Here is a 25,861-nt window from a genome sequence, read left to right on the forward strand (position 1 = left end):
GCCCTCCGGAAGGGCGCTGACGTCTGGGGAGGCGGCCTATCAGGTCTCTCCGGAAGCGCGGAAGGCCGGGCCCTGCGCGGGGCGGTTGGCTCGTGCCGCGGCTCGCATGTGACCGTTGGGGTTGTGGGGGTGGGGAGGAGTGCGGCGCCAACGGCCGCGGCGGGCGGGTGCCGGCGGGGCGATGCCAGGCCGGAAGTCCTCAAAGGAGAAGAAGCGGCGCCGCTCTCGCTCCGCTTGCCCGGAGGGAGCCTCGGGGCCGGGTGGCAGCGAGAGGAAGCGGCGGAGCACAGAGTCCAGCCATGGTGTTCCGGAGGTAACTCTGGGAGGGCGGGCGGTGGCCTCTGCCGGGGTGGCCGGTATCTTCTCCCCGCCGTGTCGGAGCGAGGGGGCGCTGAGGTCCTTCTCCTGGCAGTTCCTGTGCTTTGCCCGCCTTTCGTGGCGGCCCCTGCGGGCGAGGCCTGGCGCTGTCTTCTCTGCGTGTGGGGAAGCTTAGTTTGCAGGCGCCTGCTTCCTCTTAGGCGCCTGCTTCCTCTTCTCGGCTGGTTCATTGCCGTCGCATTCTCTTCGGACCTGTATTATGTGTGTTTTATGCTTACGTTTCAGTGGCACAAACACAGGGTCAGTTACGTCTAGTCAAAACTTACCTGTGTGAAGCTGGATGGAAGAGAGAATCCTGGCTCACTAGAGGCAAACGCAGAGCAAAGGCAGGCACAGAGCTATGGCAAGGAAGAGAAGCAGCGTGGTGGTGGTCATGCACGTGTCAAGGGAAAACTTGTGTGTGTTTGGCCTGGGAAAAGTGACCTAGAACACAAGTTTAGCGATGACCTGAATTGTGACGCTCGTTTTTCAAAACTATGGGTGTATTCTAATAAGTTTTGGCTCTGAGGTACACTGCAGGCCACATGAATCTAATTCCTGAGTGAATCTCAGCACCTTCAAAATATATTCTTGTCTGTTAACTGTACATGTCTTCCACTGATAGAACTTTCTGATATGAAACTCACTTTTTTTTTTTTTTTTCAGAAAACTATCTTACAAATGGTATTGCTTGCAAATCTCAATTTCAGCAGGGTACTTTTAAGTTAACGGATTAATGCTTTAACTGTGCAAAACAAAAAAAAAAAAAGAAGAGGAAAAAGGAGAAATTGATTTATTGCTGCTTCTATTTATGTTTACAGCACAACTAAATGAATCAATTTCATTTGCAGATAGTACTTTCTCATTGATAGTGAAAACTACTCTTTGCCTCTTAAAGGGTTGTAAAAGTTTCTCTTATGTACCGAAACCATCTTTATGCAACTTTCCCAGTGCAATTACCTTTCAAACTAAAGCAATATTTGGAAGCTTGTAAGTCACTTGCAATGGTAAAAAGTTCTGAAGGAAGAACTATTGCTAGCACAAATGAAGCTGTAAGTTTTCTTCTTTTCTAGTTCACTGGAAAACATGGAAACTGTATTTTCCCACTCAATTTTAGGAAGCAAAATGCAATGTACCATCTGGAGAAAAAGAGGAAGAAGCTGAGCAACCCAGTGATATAGAGGAAGGTGGATTAGATCTCAGCGTGTCACTCAAACCAGTCAGTTTCTACATCGCAGACAAAAAAGAAATGCTTCAACAGTGTTTCTGTGTCATAGGGGAGAAGAAACTACAGAAGATGCTGCCTGATATTTTAAAGGTACTAATATACATTTGCTTTTTATACTGATTTTGCAAGCTTGAAGAAGCAAGCTTTTGGAAGAAACCACCTTTCTCTATTAAGTCTAGAGGGCTTCCAACTAAAAACCTGCCTATCTTATTTCTTAAATCAAGGTTATGTAAAGTTTGAAAGTGGGACATTTTTGAGATTTGGTATAGTTCTAACTTAATGCTTTTTCTGTGGCTCAGCTGTTGCTGAGTTGCAGGCTGTTTATTTTTACACCTTTCATCTGTACTGGTTAGTCATATGCAAATGGGGTTCCATAACTGGATAAATAGTTAATTCAGTAACGTTATTCAGTAATACTTGTGCTGATTTGTTATGAAAGTTTGAATTATATTTGTGTCAGCTGAGTTTCTTTGTATGTCATTAATTTAAAGTCTGAGGCAAAGCAATAAAAGCCCTCCTGGATAAATAGCTTCTAGAAATTGTAACTTCTGTGGACTCTATCTCTAGAGTTTTACTGGCTTGGAACATGCACTTTTGAGTCTTGTGAACTAGAGGACTCAGTAAAGAAATTAGAATAGCAGCCTGTGCGGAAGAATCTGCAGGTAAAATGTTTGATTGTTTTTCAGTTTTTGTGTTAATCTGAGAGTCACGTTGTGAATATAACTGAGGCAGTGTTTACTCACTGTAAGCTCTTAATGAATTGCATGCAATCTCATCTGTTGTTCTCTGGGAGAAGAAAGGAGGTCTGGAGTCAGTGGAGGCAAAAGCATTACTGAATTGGAAGCAAAGAACTTTGTGGTGTAGAGCTAAACCTACAGTAGCATCAGTGTTACAATGTGCTCAGCACTTGCTAATTTTGATACATGTACATGCATCATAGTTTCATGCTTCTAAATGAACTATCACTTCATAAAGAGGACTCTGTCCAGACTTTGACAGAACTGGATGATGTTCGAAAAGGTTTAAAAAAATACGAAGTTAACTGGGAAACGCATACGCTTTGTGACAAGGTGTTGTATACATGAGTTATGAAGCTTATATGTTATGTATGAAGCATGAGAAAGGTACATATGAAGCCTGAGAAATGGATCATAATTTAATATTTCTCATGTTTCCTGTTGGTGTTTTGTCAATAGCAGTGTTTGCTTCAGTTTCTGAGTTTGAATCCTACAGTCAGCCCTGGTCTGTGCAGACTGGGTTATGTAATCCACGTGTTTCATAGTAATGGAGAATTAGGAGTAATCTGGACTACAATTGGCTTACTGTTTCATACTGAACTGCTATGCCTCAGTGTTTCCACTGCTCAGTGTTACAACGACAATGAAGATTCCCAGCTGTAGGTCAAGTAACCGATACTATTTATTGCTTAATTTTTCAAAAGCATAATTTTTGGTGACTGTTACAATTGAAACACCTACCTGGGGCTTTTCAGTAATTGCATCAATGCAAGTCGGAATAGAGAAGGGACTTGCAATCTATATTAGCTTCACTTTAGTGGGATTGGATTGGAGAGCTTTCTATCTTTCATATCGTTCATATCGTTCTGTCCTGAGAAATGTTTAGTAGCTCGTGATATGTCTTATCTGTCTTCTTAGAACTGTTCCATGGAGGAAATTAAAAGGCTTTGCTTGGAGCAGTTGGAGCTGTTATCTGAAAAAAAACTGTTGAAGATTCTTGAAGGTATGAATGAAACTTTTCTTCTGTAATGTACAGTGATCCCCTTTTTAAAAAAAAAAAAAAAAAAAAAAAGTAAGGCTGCCTTCAGGTCTTTTCTCTGTGTGCAGGTGATATATCCTATTTTGAATCTACAGCATATATCTGTACTACTATATATCCTGTTTTTGATCTTTTAAACTCGAATGAAGTCATCCAACAGTTTCAGAAGCTCTTAGGGACCTGTTTGGAGCACAGCAGTATAAGTTTCCTGTCCTTAACACTCAAAAATAAAATTTTTGGATTTCAGGGTAAACAAACAAAGTTAGGAATGTAGAAATATTGTTTGAAATCCATTGCTTTAGGTAAATTAACGTTAAGCTGCCTCCTGGATCTCTCCAGGGAGAATTGTGACGTATTGTAGTATTAGCAATTGCACTCAGTGTAGGTAAAAGGTCTTTGGTGCGTGCATGCCTGTGCTCTGCTGAGACATACAGTTTGCATGCCTTGTTTAGGATATGGCATTCTAGCTTTTCAATACCTTATTGAATTTACAGTTGATATTTAAGGGCTAGCTTCTGAAATAATGTTACTATCTTGTCAATTACGTGGAGTGCTCTGGTACTTCCATTTGGCAGGGCATTTTCTATTAGTTCTTCGTGTTTCTTATGCTTGACTTCAGTACTAGAAATACCAATTCTCGGTTATTAAGTAATTAAATACAATAGAAGAATGCTATAAAAATGCTAGTCTTAGCTTGTGGCAAGTAGCTATTTCAGAAATCACTTTTTGTGCACGGGTAAGTTGAATTTTAGTACATTTCTTTCAGAGGGGGAAAAAAATTCTCCTTAGCTCAAGTAGAATTAATCATCGAAACTAACTATGTAACAGTAAGTCTGTTCCTTGGTTGAATTTTCATATGTTTGAAATTGTATATGTTTAGGCAAGAATGGAGCTGATTCTGATACTGATGAGGATGCAGATGGAGGAGACAAGACTGGAGGTGAATCAGTCAGTCAGTGAGTAAAAGAAAACACTTTGAAATTTAATTTAGAAATACTGAACGATACCTGGATTTCTCATGAGAAATGAGCAAACATAACATTGAAAGACCTAATCACTATATCCTTAATTATGAGGTTAATCCAGTGGAATGACAATGATCTGTTATTGCTAGCAGCATTACTTAAAATGTTACTTAAACTTAAAAACATGGCTTTGTCACTCTATAGCATCGAATTTGTCTTAGGCACATAACTGAATTTTGTAGTGGCATTATTGCTTACCAGTTGAGTTGTAGTGCAAATCGAACTATGCACACACTTAGCCTTCAGCAAAAGTGTTGTAATATAATTTAGTTTAACCCTCTTTCACTGAGTTAAAGCAGGTTGAATAACCCCTTCACGTTTAAGTCAGTGAACAGTGCTAAGAGTTATTTTCGGTTCAGCTGAGAGATCTCTTCCTTTTCCCCCCTCCTCCTGCGGTCTTTGTTTCGTGCTCCAGTTGGAGTAGTGCTGTCACTCACCTGATACCATGCTCTCTGCTGTGGACCTTATATAACGTTTAGGATTTCAAGTAGAGGTTACTGGTTGCTTATTGCTGGGCTGGCATCAGTCAGTTTTAAAAAGGACAACACTTCTTAACATCCTTGTGTTTTAGTTCTGTCTTTTAAAGAGAAAAGTCCTGCGTAACATGTTACTGATTCCCTCCTTTACAGAAGGAGTGAACCCTGTCTGAGACTTTTTAAGGAAAGTAGTTAAGGGGGGAAAAAAAAAAGTTACGTCATCAGGCACAATATATCAACTGTTATGAGTCCAGTCCTGTTCTTACAATACAACAATCCTGTATGAAAGCTGTAATTTTGCGTTCTTGGATGCTGACTCAGTTACAGCTGGTCCACAGATGCAGTGCATAAACTTAATAATCACTCTTGAGACATAGTTGACTTATACCAGGTTTGGGCTGATTAAGATACCTTTTAGTTGCTCATTTAGTTAGTTCTTCTGTATTTACTAAATTGAAATAGAGAGATGGGAGGGATGATGACAGTACTTCAAATGTCACAGTCTCATCAGTGTTTTGAGTCAACAGACCTAGTTTCTCATCTTAATTTTGGCCTAAAGAGGTTATGAAGTTATTAAAGTGGTTTTCTTTAATCTCGTCTTGTCACACGTCAGGTTCTTAAAAGCAGAAAAACTCTATGGAATGTAGAGATAATAAGATGTGTGATGTTTCAATTTTTTCCAAGTGTGGTGCAATTTTAGTACCCTCTGACACTGTTTCTTTTAGGTTTCCATTGGGAGCTACTCGGACTGTATTGTCCTCTTTGCTTTGTTTTTCACATGGTCTGTGAATTTATGTGGACTAATATAATCTTTTGGTCTTTACCTTCTGCTGAACAGTTCCTTGTTTTGTGTTTTTTTTTTTTTTTTTTTTTTTAACTAAATGTCAGGTCTCTTTATGTAAAGTTTCTTTACCAGTGACTGATGTTTTACCAGTGAACTTTTAAATAGGGTGGACTTGTTGGCTAAGAACATCATGAAAAATGACACACAATGTTGATATCTGAAGGAATTCTGTGAGAGATATAGATATATCTATATATTTTTAAAGGCCTAATTCAGAAGATCTTTATTGCAGAGAGGAATGGCTCATTCCATGCTGCCAGATTTCGGGACGGTAGTTCCATGGCCCCAAGGTATTTCAAACCCACTGTTCAAAACATTTAATTATAACCTCCAGCTGCAGAAGACTGAGTAAAATTTTACTCAGTATGTGAATAAAGTAATGACTTGAGCTGGGAGAAATCTACAAGGTGGAAATTATTGTCACTTAATAAATAAAATGCAACAGAATAAAGAAAAAATAGTCACTAGTTAAAAATTGTAATTCTGTCTGAAGGCATTGAGCAAGCCTGTGCCACTTGGCCATGTCAAGTAGGAAGCTTTCCCAGGAAAACAGCATGAACATCTGTAGGATCTAAACTGTGTTTGAGTTTACCGTCCTCACTACTGTACAGAAAACCTTCTAGGCATAAACAGTGGGTAACTAAAGTGATTTGGCGTCGTCTAATCTCTCTCATAGCTATGTAAAAGTGCAGCAGAATTAAAACTGATCAACTTCTTTAATCTTTGCTGCAATGCTAATAGCATTTCTGCTAAGAAACTAAATAGCTAGGTCACTTTACTTAGCTGATGAGAAAGAAGTGAGCAGTGATGATAGCAAAATTGAGAAGAAAGTATTAAAGCAGAACAAGAAACTGACAGGCTCTGACTGAAAGAGAGAATTGTTGAGATGCCTCTGCTTCTTGTAACTCCCTCTCCGTACTGTTAGAAGACTTTGATACTTCAAACTCCTCCAAACTGCAGAGGCATGATATTTTGGTGTGGGAGTTGTGGTACGTTTATCTTTCTCCTTTCAATTGAGGTTTTTTTCTCAACCTGTGTGAGAATATAAGTGTAACTTTGAAGAACTTCAAACAAATGTGTCAGCCAGAGCAGCAGCAAGTCAGTAGCAGAGAAGTTGAAGATGCAACAGTGAAGAAAGAGCAAAAACACTGTTGCTGAAGTAACCTTATGTTATTTATGGTCGTTAATGTTTTTGATTATATTTGAGTTTAAATGGGCAAATTTATCTGTCCTGGGAAGAGAAAAGGTTTTTCAGAAAAAAATAGCAATTCCTTTGTTTATACTCTCACTGAAGATTCAGTATAATTTGTCAGTGTTTTGTTTCTTGTAAAAGGCTACATTTTTCTGCATTATATCAATAATAGAACTTTAGAACTTTTTTTTGTTTTAAATCCTCTTTGTCTTGGTTGCTTGGATGGACATGTAAATGTGACAATCTAGTCGGATTTATTATCTTGTTAGGAAGATGAGCTTGATTTGTTTCTTTGGTCCCAGTTCTGGTTTAAAAAAATATTTACAAGCTTCAGCAATGCCTGTTTATCAGTAGCAATCCAGAAGGCTTAAACCAACACATGTGAAGAGAATCAAAAATATCAAAATACAGAGGCTTTCCTGGAAGAGTGTATTGTTCATATTATGCTTCCCCCCCCCCCAACTATGCAAATACACATCTATCTCCAAAGACCTGCTTAAATCTAACTTCATCTGTGTACCTGAAAGTAGCAGGCATTTAGAGAAGCTTCTCTAGGTATAGAGATGATTCCAAGTCGCAAAACTCAGATCTTAATCTGAAGCCCTTAGATAGCATCATGTCTGTAATTGCAGTTTCAACCTTCATTTTTCTGATACATACATGGAGGTCCTCATTCTGAGATTCTGAGGCTTTTCTTAAAAGTTCAGCTCTGTAAAAAGCTTCGGCTCTTTCCATCAGCATGCAAAAACATTTATTCTGTCATTCATAATAATGCAGAAGGACAGAAGCATCAGGACCTATGTTTGCCAAAAACTGAAAATTGCTGTTACAATAGATGTGGTCCTTTGAGAACTTAAGTAGACAGTTTTCAAATCTTTACTTTTATTTGTTTCTGTCTTTCTGTTCCGTCACGGAATACTGTTGAGTCAAGAGAATTGCTGTAGGCCAAGCTTTCCAACTAAATGGCACTGTTAGTTGAAAGGAGTCAGCCAATTAGCATCCTTCAAAACCACCTATGCATTCTTTCCATCTCATTTCAAAGGTATAAACACGTTCTTAAGCTATTTCTCTTGCATTTCCTGAACTGTTTCTTTAAATATGCTCTGACAGAAGGACTGAAAGTGTATTATTGGCTGTAGTAACAGAACATGTAGTATGAGAAGAAACATACCATTATAGTTTATAGTGATCGTATGTTAATGTGTGTAATGGGAGCAAATTATCTTTTGCTCTGAAATTTCATGTGCTTATGACTTCAACATGTGAAAACTTGCAGTTTAATATTCACAGCTGGAAGAGTTTTAAAGGCTTTTTGCTACTTTGCTGTCACAAGTACAATTTTTGCTCAGTTTCTTTTAGAAAGGTTATCAGTTTAAATGTTTCCTTTGTTTTAACATCTCTTGCTCCTGGATACTGAACTGATCTCAAACATGCAATTGCTATCTGATGTTTGACTACTCTAGGACAATTTGATTATCTCCGCCATTTGGAATCACTGGAAGAACGGATTACCTGAGTCACTGAGTAGGATGTATTAGCACTTGGCATCTGTTCACTGTCTTTTGTTCTCATTGTGGTCTTGTACTGCGCTTGTAATGGGACTGAAGGACTTTTCGTAGCACAATTAACTGTTTGATTAGAATCTGTCATTTGACATAGTTTTTCATGGGGGCAGTAGTTCATAAGGATTTTTTTCTGTGCCCCCCCCCCCCCCCCCAATTGTTGCCGTTAATCATTTTAGTACTCATTTGCCTTGGAAGCCTACACTTTAATTGAAAAAAAGTTGCAGGGAGCTTATGGGAATTTATAATTTATAGAAGGGATTTTTAGAAGTGAAACTGCAAAGAGACAATTTACCTTAGGTGTGTACATTTTCTTTATGTCAGAGGAGCTCAAGCCTCACTCCAGAGTTTAGTCGAATGTTTCTTAATGACCATTAAGAAGTCCTGTAAGGAAAATGTGAGGCCTTGAACTTTAGTATAAGCAAGTGACTTATGTTTTAAGGTTAATTCATCAAGCCTTGATGAGGCTTGATCTGCAGACTGGAATTTCTCCAAAACAGCTTTGGAGCTGGATAGAGTCCATTTTTTCTAGTCAAATGTACAGGTATTTAAAGCCTTAGGATGGTACCTCATGTTGTCAGATTGTCCTCTAGTCCAGTAATTCATAACCTTTGCTGTTTCTGCCACAGATCTCTTCTTTCTTGTTGGATCACCAACACCCAGCTACTGCTGTTGCTTGGAACTCCAGTCTGTAGCTGTCCACACCTCCAGCCAGTAGCCTTTTCCCTAACCTCTGCTGATATCTTACTGCACTGTGCATAATCTGCTAAAACTGTGGTACCAACTCGCCCTCGACCCCTGATTACCTGATAGCTATGCAAATTCCTGAAAGTACTGGGTGTTGCACAGAACGCAAGTGCATGAAGCCCAGCTAAGCATTGTGCTGCTGTGGGGCATAACAGCATGAAAGGCCAGAGTAGAGCAAACTTCAGTTTACAGCCAACTTCAGCAGAGATCCTCTCTGCTGAAAAGAACATGCTGTTAAAATTTGTTGAGTGAAGATTCCTTGCTCTATTTTAAAAAAAATCTTCTCTATTTTAAAAAAAAAATCATGGTTTGTCTCTTTGAAGAGTGACCTTGAACTTAGCTATCATTCTAAGGGAGAGATAACCTTTGATAACATAAAAAGAGCTCCAAATTAATGTGGTCACTTACTAAGCAACGCTGACATGAAAGAAGAAGATAGTAGATTTCTACACTGTGTCATTACCTTAGTTTTAGATTAATATGTCTTCTGCTCCCATTGTTTAGAGGTGCAATTTACATTCCCCTTTCTTAAATCTGTTTTTCCGGTTTTGAAAAAAATGTTGCTTACCAATAAGGTTAATGGGCAGAGAGCAAAACTGAGCTGTAAACTGAACTACTGGTGGCTGGCCACAAGATGGTGCAAAATACCTGACTATTAAGTAGAGAAGCTTGCTCAACAGTCCAGTCCAACCCAGCCAGTTCTGATAAAGTAAAATATGCTGTAAAAGATTACTTCTGGGATTGAAAAATTGTTTTTCTGACAGTAGATAGTCTTTATAGGAGCCTGTTTTACTGTAGCCGTTGGTACTGTTTAGGCAACAGGGATAGATTTTTACAGCAAGTTTTGATGTGTGATTTTTTTAGTTGATAATTTCTTTTAATAGCTACCAAAAAAAAAGAGTTGTAATTCGTTTCTCTGTCTGTGTTTGAAACAAGCTCCATAGAGGTCACTCTGAAATTTCTGTTAAATGGGTAATTGTATTTCTTCAGTGAAATTTGGCTTCAGGACTCTGGGAAATAAGAACTTTATTATCAAGGACTTGAAGTTTCTTGACTTTTTCTTTTTGAAAACTATATAATTGCACAAAATCGGAGCTTCCCAAGCAACACGTTGCTATCAGGCGCTGAGATGACCACTCAGTTCAAAAGGATGAAGTATGTGTGTGAGAGAGAGGATGGGATAGGAGTGGCAGAAGCTTGCAGACCCTGCACCTTTTGCTCTTAGTGATGAGTAGTTATTATGAGGGCCTTGTGACTTCATCTTGGTCAAGAGTTGGGTGACTGAGTATTGCTGAATTGTGGTTGACAGTGGCAGGAGTTGCTAAAGTTGCTAGGAGTAGCACTTGCACAAGCTAACAGTATGGATGGCCTCATCCTGTTCCTCTTCTCCAGCTGATCAGGATGGAAGACTACTTGTGGAATAAATGCACATATATGTGTATTAATGTATGAGTGTGTAGATGGCCTTTGACCCTCAATCAATCCAGTAGCAAGTCCCAGATCCCTTAGTCTCCCTGGTTGCTTGCACTTGGATGTATGAGCCCCCCAGGTTTACGGCCCCACTCCAGCTGCTGGTATTCGGACTTGCATTGCATATGCATGCGTGTGCAATGCATAAGTCTCTCCGGTAGCTGGTCCAGACCTAAGATGTCTGTAGTAGCTGACTCTTAGTCCCCTGGTTTCTTCAATATCTAGCTTGGACATGTGGTCCTTCCAGCTGCCTGCTTGCAAATCCCAGTCTCTCTCTGGAACGTCGCCCCAGACCTTACAGTCTCTCTGATAACTGGCTTCGAAACCTCTTATCCCCCTTGCTGGTTAATCTTAACTTGAAGTGTGGTCCGAAATTACATATATCTGCATGCACACTAAGGCACAGTATTGAAGTTCCCTAAGCAAGTGTATGCATACACCAGTCTGTCCAGTTGCTGGCACTTACTTACATACACATGAGCTCACTCATTCACAAGAATAGTTAGCAGTAGAGTTTAATATGAAGACAGAATAGACTCCAGTTATCAGGTGCAGGGTTTGGCCAGAAAAATGTACTAACAAGCAACCTGTTTATGCTGTACTGGCCCCTGTTATCCCCCTTTCTCACCTTTAATCCTTTCTCTAAACTTCCCATAATGTCTCACACATTTCCACAATGCTCTTAAAAACATCCCGTAGTAAGTTTTACACAGTCCCCAGGTGCAGTTTGTGGCATCCCATAAGGAGACCCTTCAGTCTGTAGGGTGATCTGGAGAGCCTCTGCAGTTGACTGGTCTCATGAGGTTTCAGATCTGGACAATGGGCTGGTTGCTTTCCTTTGGCAGCCCTAGGAGCAGCTCGGTCAGGCTACTGTCCCTGCACTGATTAGATTACTGGAGTTGTTTTGCTTGTCATTGTTCTGCTCCTCACTGGGCCTCTCTGTTGATGGTGATTAACACATAGTCACATAACGTAATGGACAGGACAGTGCAAACAAGAACTAAGCTTGGCGAGCCTTGGCTGTGCCTCTGCAGGTGTCAGGAGAACAAAACCTGAAATTCCTGCAAAGGCGTGCTGTGATACCATTGTGGACTGATTTAATTGACAGTCTGTGCTGGCACCGAACATAATCCCATCCAGTAGTAGAGATCAGTGGAGAAACATCGCTATGTGATGTCTGATGCTGTCTAAAAGCAGAGCACCAGTTAGGCTTTGCTTCCAAGCCACTGCCTGGAGCATGACACTGAGAAGTGGGAGGGATTGTTGCATTTACCCCAGGCTACACTATGCAGGCTCACTGGAGTAGTAATTGAGATGGGACTCAGTTAACTGTAATTGTATGTCTATGTGTACGAGTGGGAAAACGTTTCCTGATACCCTTTCCTTTGCTTGGTCCCCCTAATAGACTGAGCGTGGTAGTGTCATATTATCTGTTGTTTTTTCCTCCTCATGACAGAAGACCCTGGTTAACAAGTTTAATCCGTCAAATACAGGAGACTCAATTTATTTGCAGAACTCCTGGGCTTATTCTGCATCTAACAGGTGCAGGCTGTAATCCATCTTGGAACACCTCTGGCCTTTCTGGTGCAAAACTGAGGACTGAAATAGAAAATAAATGAGTAAATTCTTTGTACATGAGCAGGCAAAGTTTGAGTGATTTTTATAAGGAGATTAGCCTATATGCACAGCTTTCTGTTCAATATATCTATTTGTACATCTAGTTTGTATCTGCTCTTTCTTTCTCAGTCCTTTCTGGGAGTGGAATGTGAAACAGAAATTATACAAAGCTAGGCTTAGGAGAATACTTTTTGAGATGAGTAAGTAGGGAAGCAGACTTAAAGGAAAACACACCAATGAGATGTTCAGAGAAAAATATATCACAGTAAATAGTCTAACCCTAGTTTAGAATAATGCCAATTGGCAGTAGATTTCTCTTGGAGTTCTGTACTTAAAGTGATCATTTTCTACTGATGCAAAGCATTTTTTAGTCTTTTTTTTTTTTGAATGCTATGTCCATATGATAATGAGAAAGAGCGGCTGTTTTCATTTGTTTCATATCTGCATAAGTGTTTATGTTGCAGTGGGCACAAAACATGTAGGAGAAACAGAGTGAATTGATTTGTAACCTTTGCTACTGTAGAAAAGGCAATAACCATCAAAATAACTCTCTGAACCAATCTGGCTAGAAATATTGCCATGTTCTCCATCCTACCATGATCATTGGACTTCTGAAACAAAAATACATTTTTGACAGCCTTAGGAAAATGAATCTGTATTCAGCTTTAGGAAAAGCTTTCAGGCCATTACTGGAAAACAAGTTACTAAAGTCATTATGTTTACATCTGTGATATCACAATATCTCTGTCCTTTTTATGGTACTGTTTTAGCTCCTACAGACAGATTGGCTGCATTGATTCCATATGAATATAATGTGTTTTAAACCTAAGAAGCTGGCAATTCTGCTGTCAAAATGCTCATTAAATATGTGGACTGCAGCTGTGGTTTTGGGACCTTCTGTGAACACAGTCCTTCCTTCTTCCTGTATATTTCACAATTTCTCATTTATATTTTCACAACTCACATAAGTAGTGCATGTGGGAGATGTAGGAGGGAGGATGAACGTTTCACAGAAACGTCTCTTCCTTATACCGTATATAAAGCATATGAAACCTTAAAGGTCGAATGCAAAAATCCTTAAAATGCAGGAAAAATTTGTGTATATTAAAGTGGAGAAACAGAGACTGAACAGAACATAATAGTTTAAAAGCATTTGCTTTTAAAAAGCAATTCTTTGTAAAAATGTGGGATTTTCCTACAGGAAAGGTAGGTGGTGGTAGGGTAATAGTTCCTTCATGAAAACAGCTACTTAATTCGAAAATAAAAGAATAAATAGTATTTGAATACAACTGAAAGTATAGTTTTCAAATTATTTAGCTGTGTGGTGATTTGTTTTTGAGTTTTGGAGACAGGCTCCTCATATTAGGGAGATACTGCCACTGAGGGTTATTATTCTGAAGTACTAGTGTAATGAGAGCAATTACTTTAGCGTTGTGTATTATTAGGGAGAGCAAAGTGAAAAAGCTTTTTCTCAAGTGCTTAGAATAGCAGTATGTGAATTTGTTTCACTTTTTTTATACAGTAGCTGGCATTTCAGCCTACCACCGTATAGTTTCTTTAATGTAAAGCAGACATTTCTTTGAAAAGTCCTCTTTATGTTGTAAAATGCATAGACAAAAATGTCTTCTTATTTACCTCCAGACAGGACAACAGTATAGACTCTACTTCATCTCTGAGAGAAGACAACAAGCTCGAAGGTCAGGAATCAAAACAAGGTATGCAGTAGAGAAATGGAAATTTTGTACTCCTGATGCTAGGCTAGTGACTAGTTCTAAATAGCTCGTACCTATCTCTTGAACGGTAGCTTTAATCACAGAGAAGCATCCTCAGAGGAATCAGATGGCACAGGGTTACAGCCTCTCCATCAGGCCCAGTTGCAAAAAAGGACAAGGGATCATTGAAAAAGTTCATTGTAGAAATGTTGGCTCCTCAGTTCTGTGGGACTGGAGGGTTTTGTAGCTTGAATAAGCGAATCACAGCTCTTCAAAGCTTGCTAGTTTAGCATCGGGAGTAGGGAATGTAGTGGAGGGGGACATGACTGAAGGCTCTTGCAAGTCGTCTTTGGCTCCTCATATCTAGCTTTTCAGCTAAAGAGAAACTTGAGTCTTTTCAGTTTCTTGGGATGGTGGAGTCCAGGATCCTGCAAGGAGGAAGCAGGGCAATAAGTAGGATCGCAACCCTGGACTTCAAGAGAGCTAACTTCGGCCTCTTCACAGACCTACTTGGAGGAATCTCCTGGGGTAGGGCCCTAGGAGGAAGTGGGGTCCAAGGAAGCTGGTTAATATTCAAGCATCACTTCCTCCAGGCTCAAGAGCAGTGCATCCCTCTGAGTAAGAAGTCCAGCAAAGTGGGCAGGAGACCTGCATGGATGAGCAAGGAACTCCTGGCAAAACTCCAACAGAAGAAGGAAGTCTACAGAAGGTGGGAAAGGGGACAGGCCACTTGCAAGTAATACAAGCATATTGTCCGAGTATGCAGGGATGCGACAAGGAAGGCTAAGGCCCATTTGGAGTTAAATCTGGCAAGGGATGTCAAGGACAACAGGAAGGGCTTCTTCAAATAGATCAAGAGCCAAAGGATGACTAGGGAAAACGTGGGCCCGCTGCTGAATGGGGTGGGTGCCCTGGTAATGACGGATACAGAGAAGGCAGAGATTCTGAAAGCCTTCTTTGCTTCAGTCTTTCCTGATAAGGGCAGCCCTCAGGAATTCCCGACCCTGGGGACAAGAGAGAAAGTCTGGAGAGAGGAAGACTCTCCCTTGGTGGAGGAGGATCGGGTTAGAGATCATTTGGGCAAACGTGACATCCACAAATCTATGGTCCCCGATGGGATGCACCCCTGAGTGCCGAGGGAGCTGGCGGGCGTCATTGCTAGGCCACTCTCCATCATCTTGGGAAGGTCCTGGAGAAAAGGATAAGGGCCTGAGGACTGGAAGAAAGCCATTGTCACTCCAGTCTTCGAAAAGGGCAAGAAGGAAGATCAAGGAAACTCCAGGCCTGTCAGCCTCACCTCCAGCCCTGGAAAGCTGAGGGAACAGCTCAGCTCCTCCTGGAGGTCATCTCTAAGCATACGGAGGACAAGAAGGTGATCTTCTCTGATGGAATGACTGGCTGGGTAGGTGAGGGCAGAGGAGTGGATGTTGTCTTCCACTAGACTTCAGCAAGGCTTTTGACACTCTCTCCCATCACATGCTCATAGGCACGCTCAGGAGGTGTGGGCTAGATGAGTGGCCGGTGAGGTGGATGGAGAACTGGCTGGATGGCAGAGCTCAGAGGGTTGCGGTCAGTGGCGCAGAGTCCAGGTGGAGGCCTGTAGCTAGCGGTGTCCCCCAGGGGTCAGTCCTGGCTCCAGTCTTGTTCAATGTATTCATCCATGACGTGGAGGAAGGGACAGAGCGCACCCTCAGCAAGCTTGCTGATGATACTAAACTGGGGGGAGAAGGCTGAGAGCCCAGAAGGCTGTGCTGCCCTTGAGAGGGACGTGGCCAGGCTGGAGAGATGGGCGGAGAGCAACCTGCTGAAGTTCACCAAAGGCAAGGGCCTTGGCCCTGCCGCACCTAGGGAGGAAGAAGCCCATGGAGCAGGAGAGGCTGGGGGTTGCCCTGCTGCAAAGCAGCTCTGCAGCGCAGCACCTGGGTGTGCTGGTGGACAACAAGTGAAGCAGGAGGCAGCAAGGGGCCCTTGTGGCCAAGGCGGCGCATGGGATCGTGGGGTGCATTAGGCAGAGTGTTGCCAGCAGGTGGAGGGAGGTGCTCCTCCCCCTCTCCTCAGCCCTGGGCAGGCCACATCCGGAGTACTGTGTCCAGTTGTGGGCTCGCCAGGACAAGAGAGACATGGCACTGCTGGAGGGAGTCCAGCAGAGGCCTGTTAAGATGATGAAGGGACTGGAGCATGTCTGCTGTGAAGCAAGGCTGAGCGAGCTGGGCCTGTTTATGCTGGAGAAGAGAAGACTCAGAGGCGGTCTGATCAATGCATATAGATATCTCGAGGGAGGCTGTCAAGTGGATGGGGCCAGACTTCTTTCAGCAGTGCCCAGCGACAGGACAAGAGGCAACAGACACAAAGTGGAACACGGGAAGTTCTGTCTGAACCTGAGGGAAAACTTCTTTCCTGTGAGGGTGACAGAGCACTGTCACAGGTTGCCCAGAGAGGTAGTGGAGTCTCCTTTGCTGGAGAGATTCAAAACCCGCCCGGACGTGGTCCTGTGCAACGTGCTCCAGGTGACCCTGCTTGAGCAAGGGGCTTGGACTAGATGATCTCCAGAGGTCCCTTCCAAACTTGGCTGTTCTGTGATTCTGTGATATATAAGTGGTTGCTAATGCTGCTGTTGTTACTCTCTAGATTCTTTGAGAGCCAGATTTATATCGTGTTGAAATGATCATATGAGACTGCAGGAATCTGTTTTGACATTTCCGTTATAATAATTGTCTGCCAAAACACTGTTTGTAATTTAATCATTCTCTTAAGTCTTCATATGTGATTTTTTTTGCTTTGTCTGACTGCAGAGCTGAGGGCCATCTAAATGGTTCTTAACACCCACCACTCCTGATGACTGGCTCATTTCAGTTGAAGTCAATGCCACTGGAAGTACACACTCCAATTTTTGGATCTCTGAGGGGGAAATTTTGCACTGCATATTTTCTCTTTTTAAATGCAAAACTGCAGTGGGTAGATATTCAGGTGCTACAGTGACTAGCAGAATAGGAAATGCAAAGGCAGATAAATGAACAATATACACATAAGTACCTGCTGTTTAAGGAAACCACTTCCTTAACATGGATCTTTATCTGTCAATTGCTGTCATTACATGAACACTGAATAGCAACTGCCAGTATTATTTTGTATGTGAAGCACTAGAAGTTTTGCTGTTTCTATCTCTTTTATTTTCATTTAGACTAGCTGTAGACAGTAATGTCGGAAATAACTGTCCCAAGAGGGAAATGAAGTCCATCAGCTAATTAAATAACATTTAAATGTCCATGTGGCTATATGAATACTGTGCATTATACTCTTTTGGAGGCTTCAAATTCTGAGTGGAACCTAAAGCAGTTTTGCCCAGCTTCCTGGCCCATACACATACTGCATTTATATCTTATATCTCTGTATGTGGTATTGATTCCTCCTCCCACCTCAGGATAGCAGTTTTGTCGTAAAAGCAAAGAAAATTGTTTTCTAAAGGTTTATCTTCTCTGCTATGAATAAGTAAATGCATACTTGCACCAAAAAAAACAATTCTGTTTGGATTTTTAAGAAGAATTGGATTTTTTTTCTAAAGCCTGTTTGTCTTTCTCTTAACAGTAAAATTGATTTCTTTTAAGATTTGTTGCTTAAAATTTTCAACAAGGAAAAATTTAATTTTTGGTAGTCCCTCTTCTACTGCTAATCTTGGCACAGAACTTCCACTGAATGAGAGGAGTTTGCAGAAGGATGAAGAAGCAAATATGATCCACTATGTGCATGCAGAGTATTTCAGTTCTTGCTTATGTTTTCAAGAAATGCCTCCCGTTATTTTTACTGCATTTTTGAAGAAGTCCTTTATAATCAAAGGCACTGAAACACTAACGGCTTAAAACAAAGACTTCTAAAAATGTTCTTCCAAAGATGCTTTACCCTTTATGAAAGGGGACAGAATTATTTGTGTTGAACTGAAACCCAAGTCCTCAAAGGAAAGTTTTTATCTGGAAGAATGATAGTAAATTGTTTCCAGAAGTTTTCCGAGAACAAAACAGTAAATGTAATCATCTTCAAGGAAAAAAAAAAAGCTAGTAATAGGAACATAATTAGCAAAAGGTATTCAAATCATAGGTCCCTCTTGCGTCAGACTGCATTATTAATATATTTTTTTGTAGTCTGAGCATAAAGAAAACTGACTGCTTAGTTTGCATTGGTTTCCAGTATATCAGGTTTTTTTATCGTTGTTGATAAGCAATACTCACAAATCAGTAATACTTGTAGCCCTGGAGATGTGAGATTCAGAACTAAGGTATGGATGGAGAAAGCTAGTAATTCTTAAAAACAGCTCAGTGAAAGAGAACATTTTAAAAACAGATGTCAAAAGACTTAATTTTAAGGAGGTTTGTTTTTTTTGGATTTTTTTTTAAAGACTTAAAATGTAAAGGCGAACAGGTTTACCATACAGTCTAAATATATATTACATACATACTATTTTTGTTAGAGGATTATTATGGAATAAAGTAGCTCACATAAGAGCTACTTAAACTGTGTTTGAATCTTCATAGTAAGAAATTATATGTATTTCAAAAATACAGGTCTATAGCTCTAAACCCTCATTCCTGACTAACTGGAGACACAGCCTTAGCTGTTGCATGGCGGTGCTGCCCAGCAAAATTATGAAACTTTTAGAATCGGTGGCTTTACTTTCCTCTGGCTATGAACTGTTCACTTTAAGCATAAACCAATATTATTGGTAACCGTCCAGAGATACAAAGGTTGGTCAAGCACTAGTAATTTCTGAGGCAAAGGTGCCAAAAGCAATAGTTTCTCTGTAGTCAAATTATGAGGTCAGTTACGAAGGTTTGTTAGTTTTGCTTTTATTTTACTGCACTGCCTTTTCTAATTATTCTTGTAATAAAGCCAAACTTTAGTAGGCATTAAAAACCGGGGCCAGAACCTTCCCTATATTTTATCGGCCTGAACTAAATACATCTGAAATACTTGTGTGATAGGTTCTGAATAAGTGCACTGTAAAGGAAGTTTCCTATCAATATTTAGTGTCCTGTTCAGCTACAATGTCCTCCTGCTTTTAAAATACATGAAAGTTTTTAAAGTGTCTTCTTTTGAATTATATTTTGCAGATTAAGTTTACTTTACAAATAATACACCGTGATCAATCCCAGAGTCTTCCCGCATCAGTTCTCATTTTACACTGCAGGGGTTTCATTGTGATCTAAAACCTTCTGACATTTTAATTAGGAAAATAGATCATATAACGCTGTATGACAGAATAAATTTTCCAGACACTGCTGCTTTGCTGTGCTGCATGTTCTTGTAAATTGGAATAAAAATCCATTAAAACTTGTCTAAATTAGATCAGCCTTAAAAATTGGAGGAGGAGGGAAAAAGAGGAAATTGTTGTCTTTATTTTATAGATATTTTTGGCACTCTGAATCTGCAGAGAAACACTTTAAGCAGAAGCAATTTTTAAGATGAAATGGAAATCTTTCTTTTAGACTTCCTGGAAACACTATATGATTGTTACATTTGTGTTACAGGCAAAGGCGAAGATAGTGATGTCCTCAGCATAAATGCAGATGCATATGATAGTGACATAGAAGGCCCATGCAATGAAGAAGAGTGTCCAGATGTGCAAGAAAATGCTGTCAAAAGTGGAGCTGGTCATATAGATGACCTTCAGAAGGACATTGAGAAAAGTGTGAATGAGATATTGGGGCTGGCAGAATCCAGCCCAAAAGAGCCCAAAGCAACAGCCTTACCTGTTCCTCCATCAGAAGATGTTCAGCCATCAGCACAACAGCTGGAGCTCCTGGAGCTTGAGATGAGGGCCAGAGCTATTAAAGCTTTAATGAAAGCCGGTGATGTGAAAAAACAGCCCTAAGGTGGTTTTGTTTAAATTTTCAGTATTTGTTTTGAAGGGCATGATGTCAGTTCTCTTCAGTGCTAAAGTATATTTGAACTGGGTATGACATTCCTCATTCAGACACTTATTGTGTATCCTGACCTGTGGCTTAAACCATTGATAGTTGTTATTGTTGACTTTGGTATGCCACTTCTATGACTTGCACGAATGGATTGAGTTGACACTGCACTTAACCCAGTACAAAGAGACACTGATTTATCTTTTCATATGAATCAAGAAGAAGTCACAGATTGTACAGAGCTATGCCAGGAGCTTGGTGCCTTTAAGAAAGGTTAAAAGAACAAAGTTCTTTATAACCCCCTGGTTAGAAATTAACCAGCTACTTTATTTATAAGCAACTTGTTAACTATTTGAGAAAACTGATTTATATGTACTTTCATTAAAAATACCATTTTGAAGAGATCTTTTGTAGTGTGACTGCCTTCAGCATTCTGTGATGTGATGCGAGATGCTTATTTCTCGTTGGGGCCCAGCTTATAGCAGTGAAAATGTGTTAGTTAAAATGAGTGATGGTTTACTTTGGGCAAATTGAAAGGGTGCTTAATTTTTAGAAATTTAAATTGCTTAAGTGTTGTTGTTTGGTTTTTGGGGTGGTTTTTTTTTGCTTTTAAATGAACAGTTGAACTATGTTATTATCAGAGTTACAAGAATGCCTGGAATTGACATGCACCAGGGTTTTTATGCTGTTGGTCATTTAATCTTGTTGTCCTACACTATTATCTTGTGTCATAACTGAAACCAAGAAAAGAGTGTTTTTCTTGACTGTGAAGCTTTTTTCTTGAATATTTAGCATAATATTTAGGGCAATGCAGCAAATCAGAGACTGTTTAGAAGACCTTGAGGTTTTGATACTTAACTGATGTAGTCATTTCATGCCCACTGTAAATAAGAATATTTGCTGAATTTCAATATAAATGCTTCTGAGAAAAAACATTTTATTTATTTGTTTTATATAGGATTTTAAAAACACAAATTTACATTATCCATTTCAATTATACTTCTTTTTAAGTAACTTGTATTATATAGTTCATTTTCCTGATATGATTACTTCTAATAATTAAACTCATTCTGATTTTGTTGGGAAATAGTGGTATTTTTATACTTGGCTGCTAATCAACTGCATATTAAAATGTGTGTGTGCTTGTATATATGTTTATACACACACACACACACACACACACAGAAACACACACACACACACAGAGAAACACACACACACACAGAGAAACACACACCCTTCCCTTTCTTCCTCCTTCCCTTCCCCCCACTCTCCAGTTTCCATTAAGGTCTGAAGTTTGTGTGTGTGGTCCTTGCTAAGTAAAATGATTTGTTGCATATTGTTACACTGGATATTTTCTTGTTTAGAAAACAAGGTATTTATCAGTAGTGGCATAGAATAATTTCTACATGCTACTTTGAAATACTACTGTAGACCTTGCTCTAGTCATACTATATCTTAAATGTTCTCACAACATTTGTTATCCTCTTTTGCCTTTTAACTCTTTTCCTTTTTTCAACCCTTTTCCTTTTTTCCCCTTCTTTTCCTGGTAGATATGTCTTCAGTAGCAAGCTTCTTATATATTTCTTAAAGGTAAAGTAGGATTGATTTTTCCTCCAGCATCAACAGTACTATGAGTAAAATAGGAACTATGTAATGTAGCATAAATTTGATTACAAACTAAAAACTTCATTAAACACAGCTGAGAGAAATCTTACAGTGAGCATCCTCTAATGATGGCAGTAACCTGAGTGAATTACAGCTGACTTCAATCACTGTATCCACAGCAACTTTCTTCTATTATTTTTAGCGATTGGAGGACATTTTAGAATATATGCCTCCAGTTCAATAGTAACTTTCTAAATCTGTGTTGTCTCCAGTTAATTTTATTTAGCTGTTTGAGGGAACCTGTGATTTACTCGAGGACTGAGATACAAAAGCAGGTAATGGGTGAAAGGTGTTTGGCAAAGCTAGGTATACTGTCTTGTTCTTTTACTGTGAAGTCATAGGCTAGTGGAGCTATGTCAGACTGTAAAAATAAGTTTTTTCTGCTTCTGTACTAATATATTTTCTATCCTTAAGGTACTGAATATATCACTTTGCCTACGTGTGGGAACTGAAAATCTTACCTGCAAGGACATTTGCTTCCTAATCATGTTAGTGCAACTGCGTATATCACAACCAATAAGAAAACTTTATTTTTATTGTTTGCTTCTGTTCTTCGTTTCTGTGGTTCATTTGCCAGTTCTCCCTACAATCTACTATAGCATTGATGAGGCTTATAAAATCCCAAGCAATGTGAATAACAAAAATCAGTTCTTAATATTGAAGAAGAATGTACGCTATTGTAGTAATTGATTGATAAGACAAATGTTTACAGATTTGTATGTTTTCTTTTCAGCTGGAACTCTCTACCATATATGGTTTCATCAGCAATTTATCCTCCCACCAAGATAGGTGGTTTCCTGCTGACTGCAAACTCCTGTGTAGCTCTAATATATTTCTGCCAGCCAGTAAATGTTTATTTCATGCAGCGATCATGCTTTGATAAGGCTTAACTTGGAGTGTCTTAGCAAAGCTAAACTGAGATTGAATTTAAGACAGAAATAAATTCCACATGCTACAACAACAACTGAGACAGTCAATGTACAAAGTCTTTTTGCACAGTGATGTCACAGAATGATGCATTTGCAGTTGTTTGGAAGCTAGGAAGTGATGCTTCAGTTTTTAAATGATGATAAATTAATGCTTGGTTTTCTTCTGCCAGCTAGTTATTGGAGGCATTTAGCATTTGTTTCTGTAACGAGCTCCCATTTTCATGCTGTTTTTTCAGGTCACCTTTAAGAGTTCATTTTATAGTCTGTTGATAGTCTCAAAGGATATTATTTCAAGGTCTGTAGCAAGACACAGTGTATGCGAAGCATTTCTTAGTACGTAGTGTAAACAAGAAAAAGGCTTACTATGCGTATGACAAGGTATGTAATTACAATCTGGTTAAATTTGAAATTAAAAAAAAAGATTCCAAGAAAATTAAATTAAACTTTTTACAAAAAAATATGTATTTTTATATTATAAGAGAGGCCTTATGTGATGGATTACACAGTGCTAATTCATTTTTAGGATGTTAGACAATTGTTGCTTAGGTTAAAAATAGATCAACTAAATTATATGGGTTCCTCCACTTGTTCCTACCCCTGAACAGTTTAAAAAGTCTAGTATATTTAAAATATGTAATAGACTCTTGTTTTATTTTTCACTCTTAAATATCGCTTTAACTTTTTTCCATTAAAAATAAATTCAGTATTTCACTTGAAGAAAGAGGCAATTGCTATGTAAAATGCAGCCATGAATTATTTATGAATTATTAAAATAACTTTACTGTTTTTGATGAAGCACTTGAGGAAAAAATACACACTAGATGTTGGTCAGCATGAGGAGAAAGATCCCGATTATTTTCTTGACTGGCACAGAAATTTCTTCTAATTTTGCCTTTCCTAAATAAATGCAGCGCAGTGCTCTTTTAGGGAGGAGGAAAGATTGTGTGTGTTATATTTGTTATAGATTATATAAATAGAAAGGTGTCTCTCCCCAGAGCGCCAGAAGTACCCATTATTCCTGGTGGGAGGCTGTAATGTAATTATTATGATGATTTGATAGAGAACAATAATTAGATTTCAAGATGTCACTTTCTAGAGACAAATTGTAGGCATTTCCTCAGAACAACTTAGGTTTGTTTATAAGACTCTTTTCATTACAGTATTTCTTCTCTCAGAAAAATATTCTACCTAAGATGCCAAGTAATGAGAGCCTTGCATAACTTGTTTCTAAACATCTCTCTATAAATTTTCTTTGCTGTTTAAAATAGTTGTGATTAACAAATCATAATGATGAAAGTTTTGATCACTGGCATCAGTTTGCTTCAAAGTAGACATAAAGTAATCAAATCATCTGTACAGAGATTTGCTTAAAGTGTTTCTGTTCTAACCTGATACCAGTTAAATGCCATATTTAGCATGAATAGTATTGTGCTGCATTCTGAATCTCAGAGCTAGCTAACTGGAAAGTTGGCTGCAGGAGCCTTGTCAGCCTTCTAGTGAGCGTGGCTCCATGAACAGCAGCCACTGTGTGGTAACAACCCCATGATGGGACAAAATGTCTCCTTGCCCACACTATCTTTAAACGTTAAGGGCAATAAAGATAGTACAAAATTACTTGATTATTACTGCTAGCTTTTTTAATATTAGTCTACAAAAAGTCATTGTCTTAACTTTATAACTAAAGTTATTTCATTCTTGTCTGTAGCATAAAGTGTATTAAGGGTTTTCTGAAAAACAGATGAACTGAGAATTGGCTCAGTTTTGGTGAGCCAAACAATTGGTTTTGTGCACACAAACTTGTAAGAAGTTGTCACATAATATTTTGTGCATGCATCTTATGCATACAAAATGTGTATGCATTTATGAGCCCTGATTTAGCCTTGTCAGGTCGTTGAAATAGGTACCCATACCCATTTCACAGAAAATGGTTGAGGATAAATTGTGAAGTAGTTTCTTTAGTAAGGAAGGGAGATGAGGTGGTTAATTCATGCAGCAACGTGAAGAAAAGGGGCATAACTTTAGGAGCACAGACACCAAATTAAAAACTGATTATGAAGACCTGCGATTTAGTCATGGTAATATAAACCTTTGTGTTTACTGCTAAGTCAATCTGCAATATGTAGACAGAAGAAGTTTGTTTACTGTATTTATGGCCAAATTTAAATGTTAAAATACTGCAATTTTTTGTCAAGTCTAAAGTTTTATAGGTCTCTCTTGACATTAATATTAAAATATGTAAACAGGATACATAGAAGCTGAAGAAGAATCTGAAGCTTGTAAAAAGGTTTTAGCCATACATGAGTTAATCAAACCGACTCAGTAGTCAGACGTGGAAAGACGCAGAGAGTATAACTGTAAATATTGTATGATTATTAAACTGTAAAGCACAAGTAATCATCTGTTTAAAAATGCTTGTTCATATGGTGTACCCTGCCTTTCTTAAAGACGTGAGAAAATCCTATCGTTTTTCAGGGTCTTGATTATTGTCAAGACTCAAAGGTGAATTTTTGTCTTTTTTATCTTATGGCTGCGCAAAGTTGTTCTTGGGTTAGTATTTTACAATGTAAATTGTTAAATCTGTGATCTTGCATCCTATCTTCTGTTTTCTGGCTCCAGTCAAGCTATTTCACTTAGGAAATTCTGACTTTTCTTCCCTGGAATACTGTGCACAGTTTTGGATATGCATTTTGAAGATACATCTACTGGAAGTGCAACAAATGTAGATAAGTCTGCTAAGGTAATCAAAGAAATAGAAAACATGAGAAGCAGCTAGAAGAGCCTGTTTAGCCTAATAAAGCAAAGAAGGACTATGGTTCCTGTTTATAAAGACAGAAAAGGAATCCTAGGAAAGAAATTTAAGCTGAGTATGACTACTGGCAGAAGATTGAATGAGGTGGCTGCGAATGCCTTTTAGCTAGACTGTTTTCTCTCAGGCTGTTTCCATGTGTCCGCTTGTTTATTGCGCCACTAGTGTCTACATGAATATGTGGAGAACCATATTAGAAAGCTGCTCTGATCAAGAGATTGTGTTTTTATGTTTCCCCTGCCAGTCCCCTTCCCCTTTCCAAACTGGATCATTATCCTAATCTAATTTGCTATGTTGCACAACGGAGTGGGTGGCCTGGACAAGGGAGGAGAACTGGGGCTGTACAGTTGGCACTGCTGCTGAAAAACTATATATTAAACTATGGTCGTGGGAATTAGGGGTTCAACAACAGTTCTACTTGGGTGAAGATCTAACTGCTGAAAATGGCACTTGATCTCACTAAAGTGTCAGCACAGGCTCTTCCAGTCCTTGAAATCTGAGGTGTCAAAATTAAGGCCCATGATTTAATTCTGTCCTGTTGAAGTGGTA

The 25,861-nt window shown here is 39.2% G+C and overlaps 1 protein-coding gene across 1 annotated transcript; it reads left to right on the forward strand.

Annotated features, from left to right (window-relative positions):
- Positions 1-20,996, forward strand: CAAP1 (caspase activity and apoptosis inhibitor 1). Its single transcript, XM_068929067.1, has 6 exons — positions 1-313; positions 1,475-1,675; positions 3,241-3,325; positions 4,242-4,317; positions 13,936-14,009; positions 19,526-20,996. The coding sequence occupies exons 1-6, from the start codon at positions 182-184 to the stop codon at positions 19,867-19,869; spliced, it is 912 nt and encodes a 303-aa protein (XP_068785168.1). The 5' UTR covers positions 1-181; the 3' UTR covers positions 19,870-20,996.
- The last annotated feature ends 4,865 nt before the right edge of the window (positions 20,997-25,861 follow it).

This window comes from Struthio camelus, chromosome Z (assembly GCF_040807025.1).
Source record: "Struthio camelus isolate bStrCam1 chromosome Z, bStrCam1.hap1, whole genome shotgun sequence".
Taxonomy (NCBI): Eukaryota; Metazoa; Chordata; class Aves; order Struthioniformes; family Struthionidae; genus Struthio; species Struthio camelus.

Bases quoted from the DNA above. Each gene is read 5' to 3' on its own strand.
- CAAP1 (XM_068929067.1), top strand. From the start codon at position 182: ATGCCAGGCCGGAAGTCCTCAAAGGAGAAGAAGCGGCGCCGCTCTCGC. The intron at 1,676-3,240 runs GTACTAATATAC...CTGTCTTCTTAG, and splicing joins TGCTGCCTGATATTTTAAAG to AACTGTTCCATGGAGGAAAT. The intron at 14,010-19,525 runs GTATGCAGTAGA...TTTGTGTTACAG, and splicing joins AGGTCAGGAATCAAAACAAG to GCAAAGGCGAAGATAGTGAT.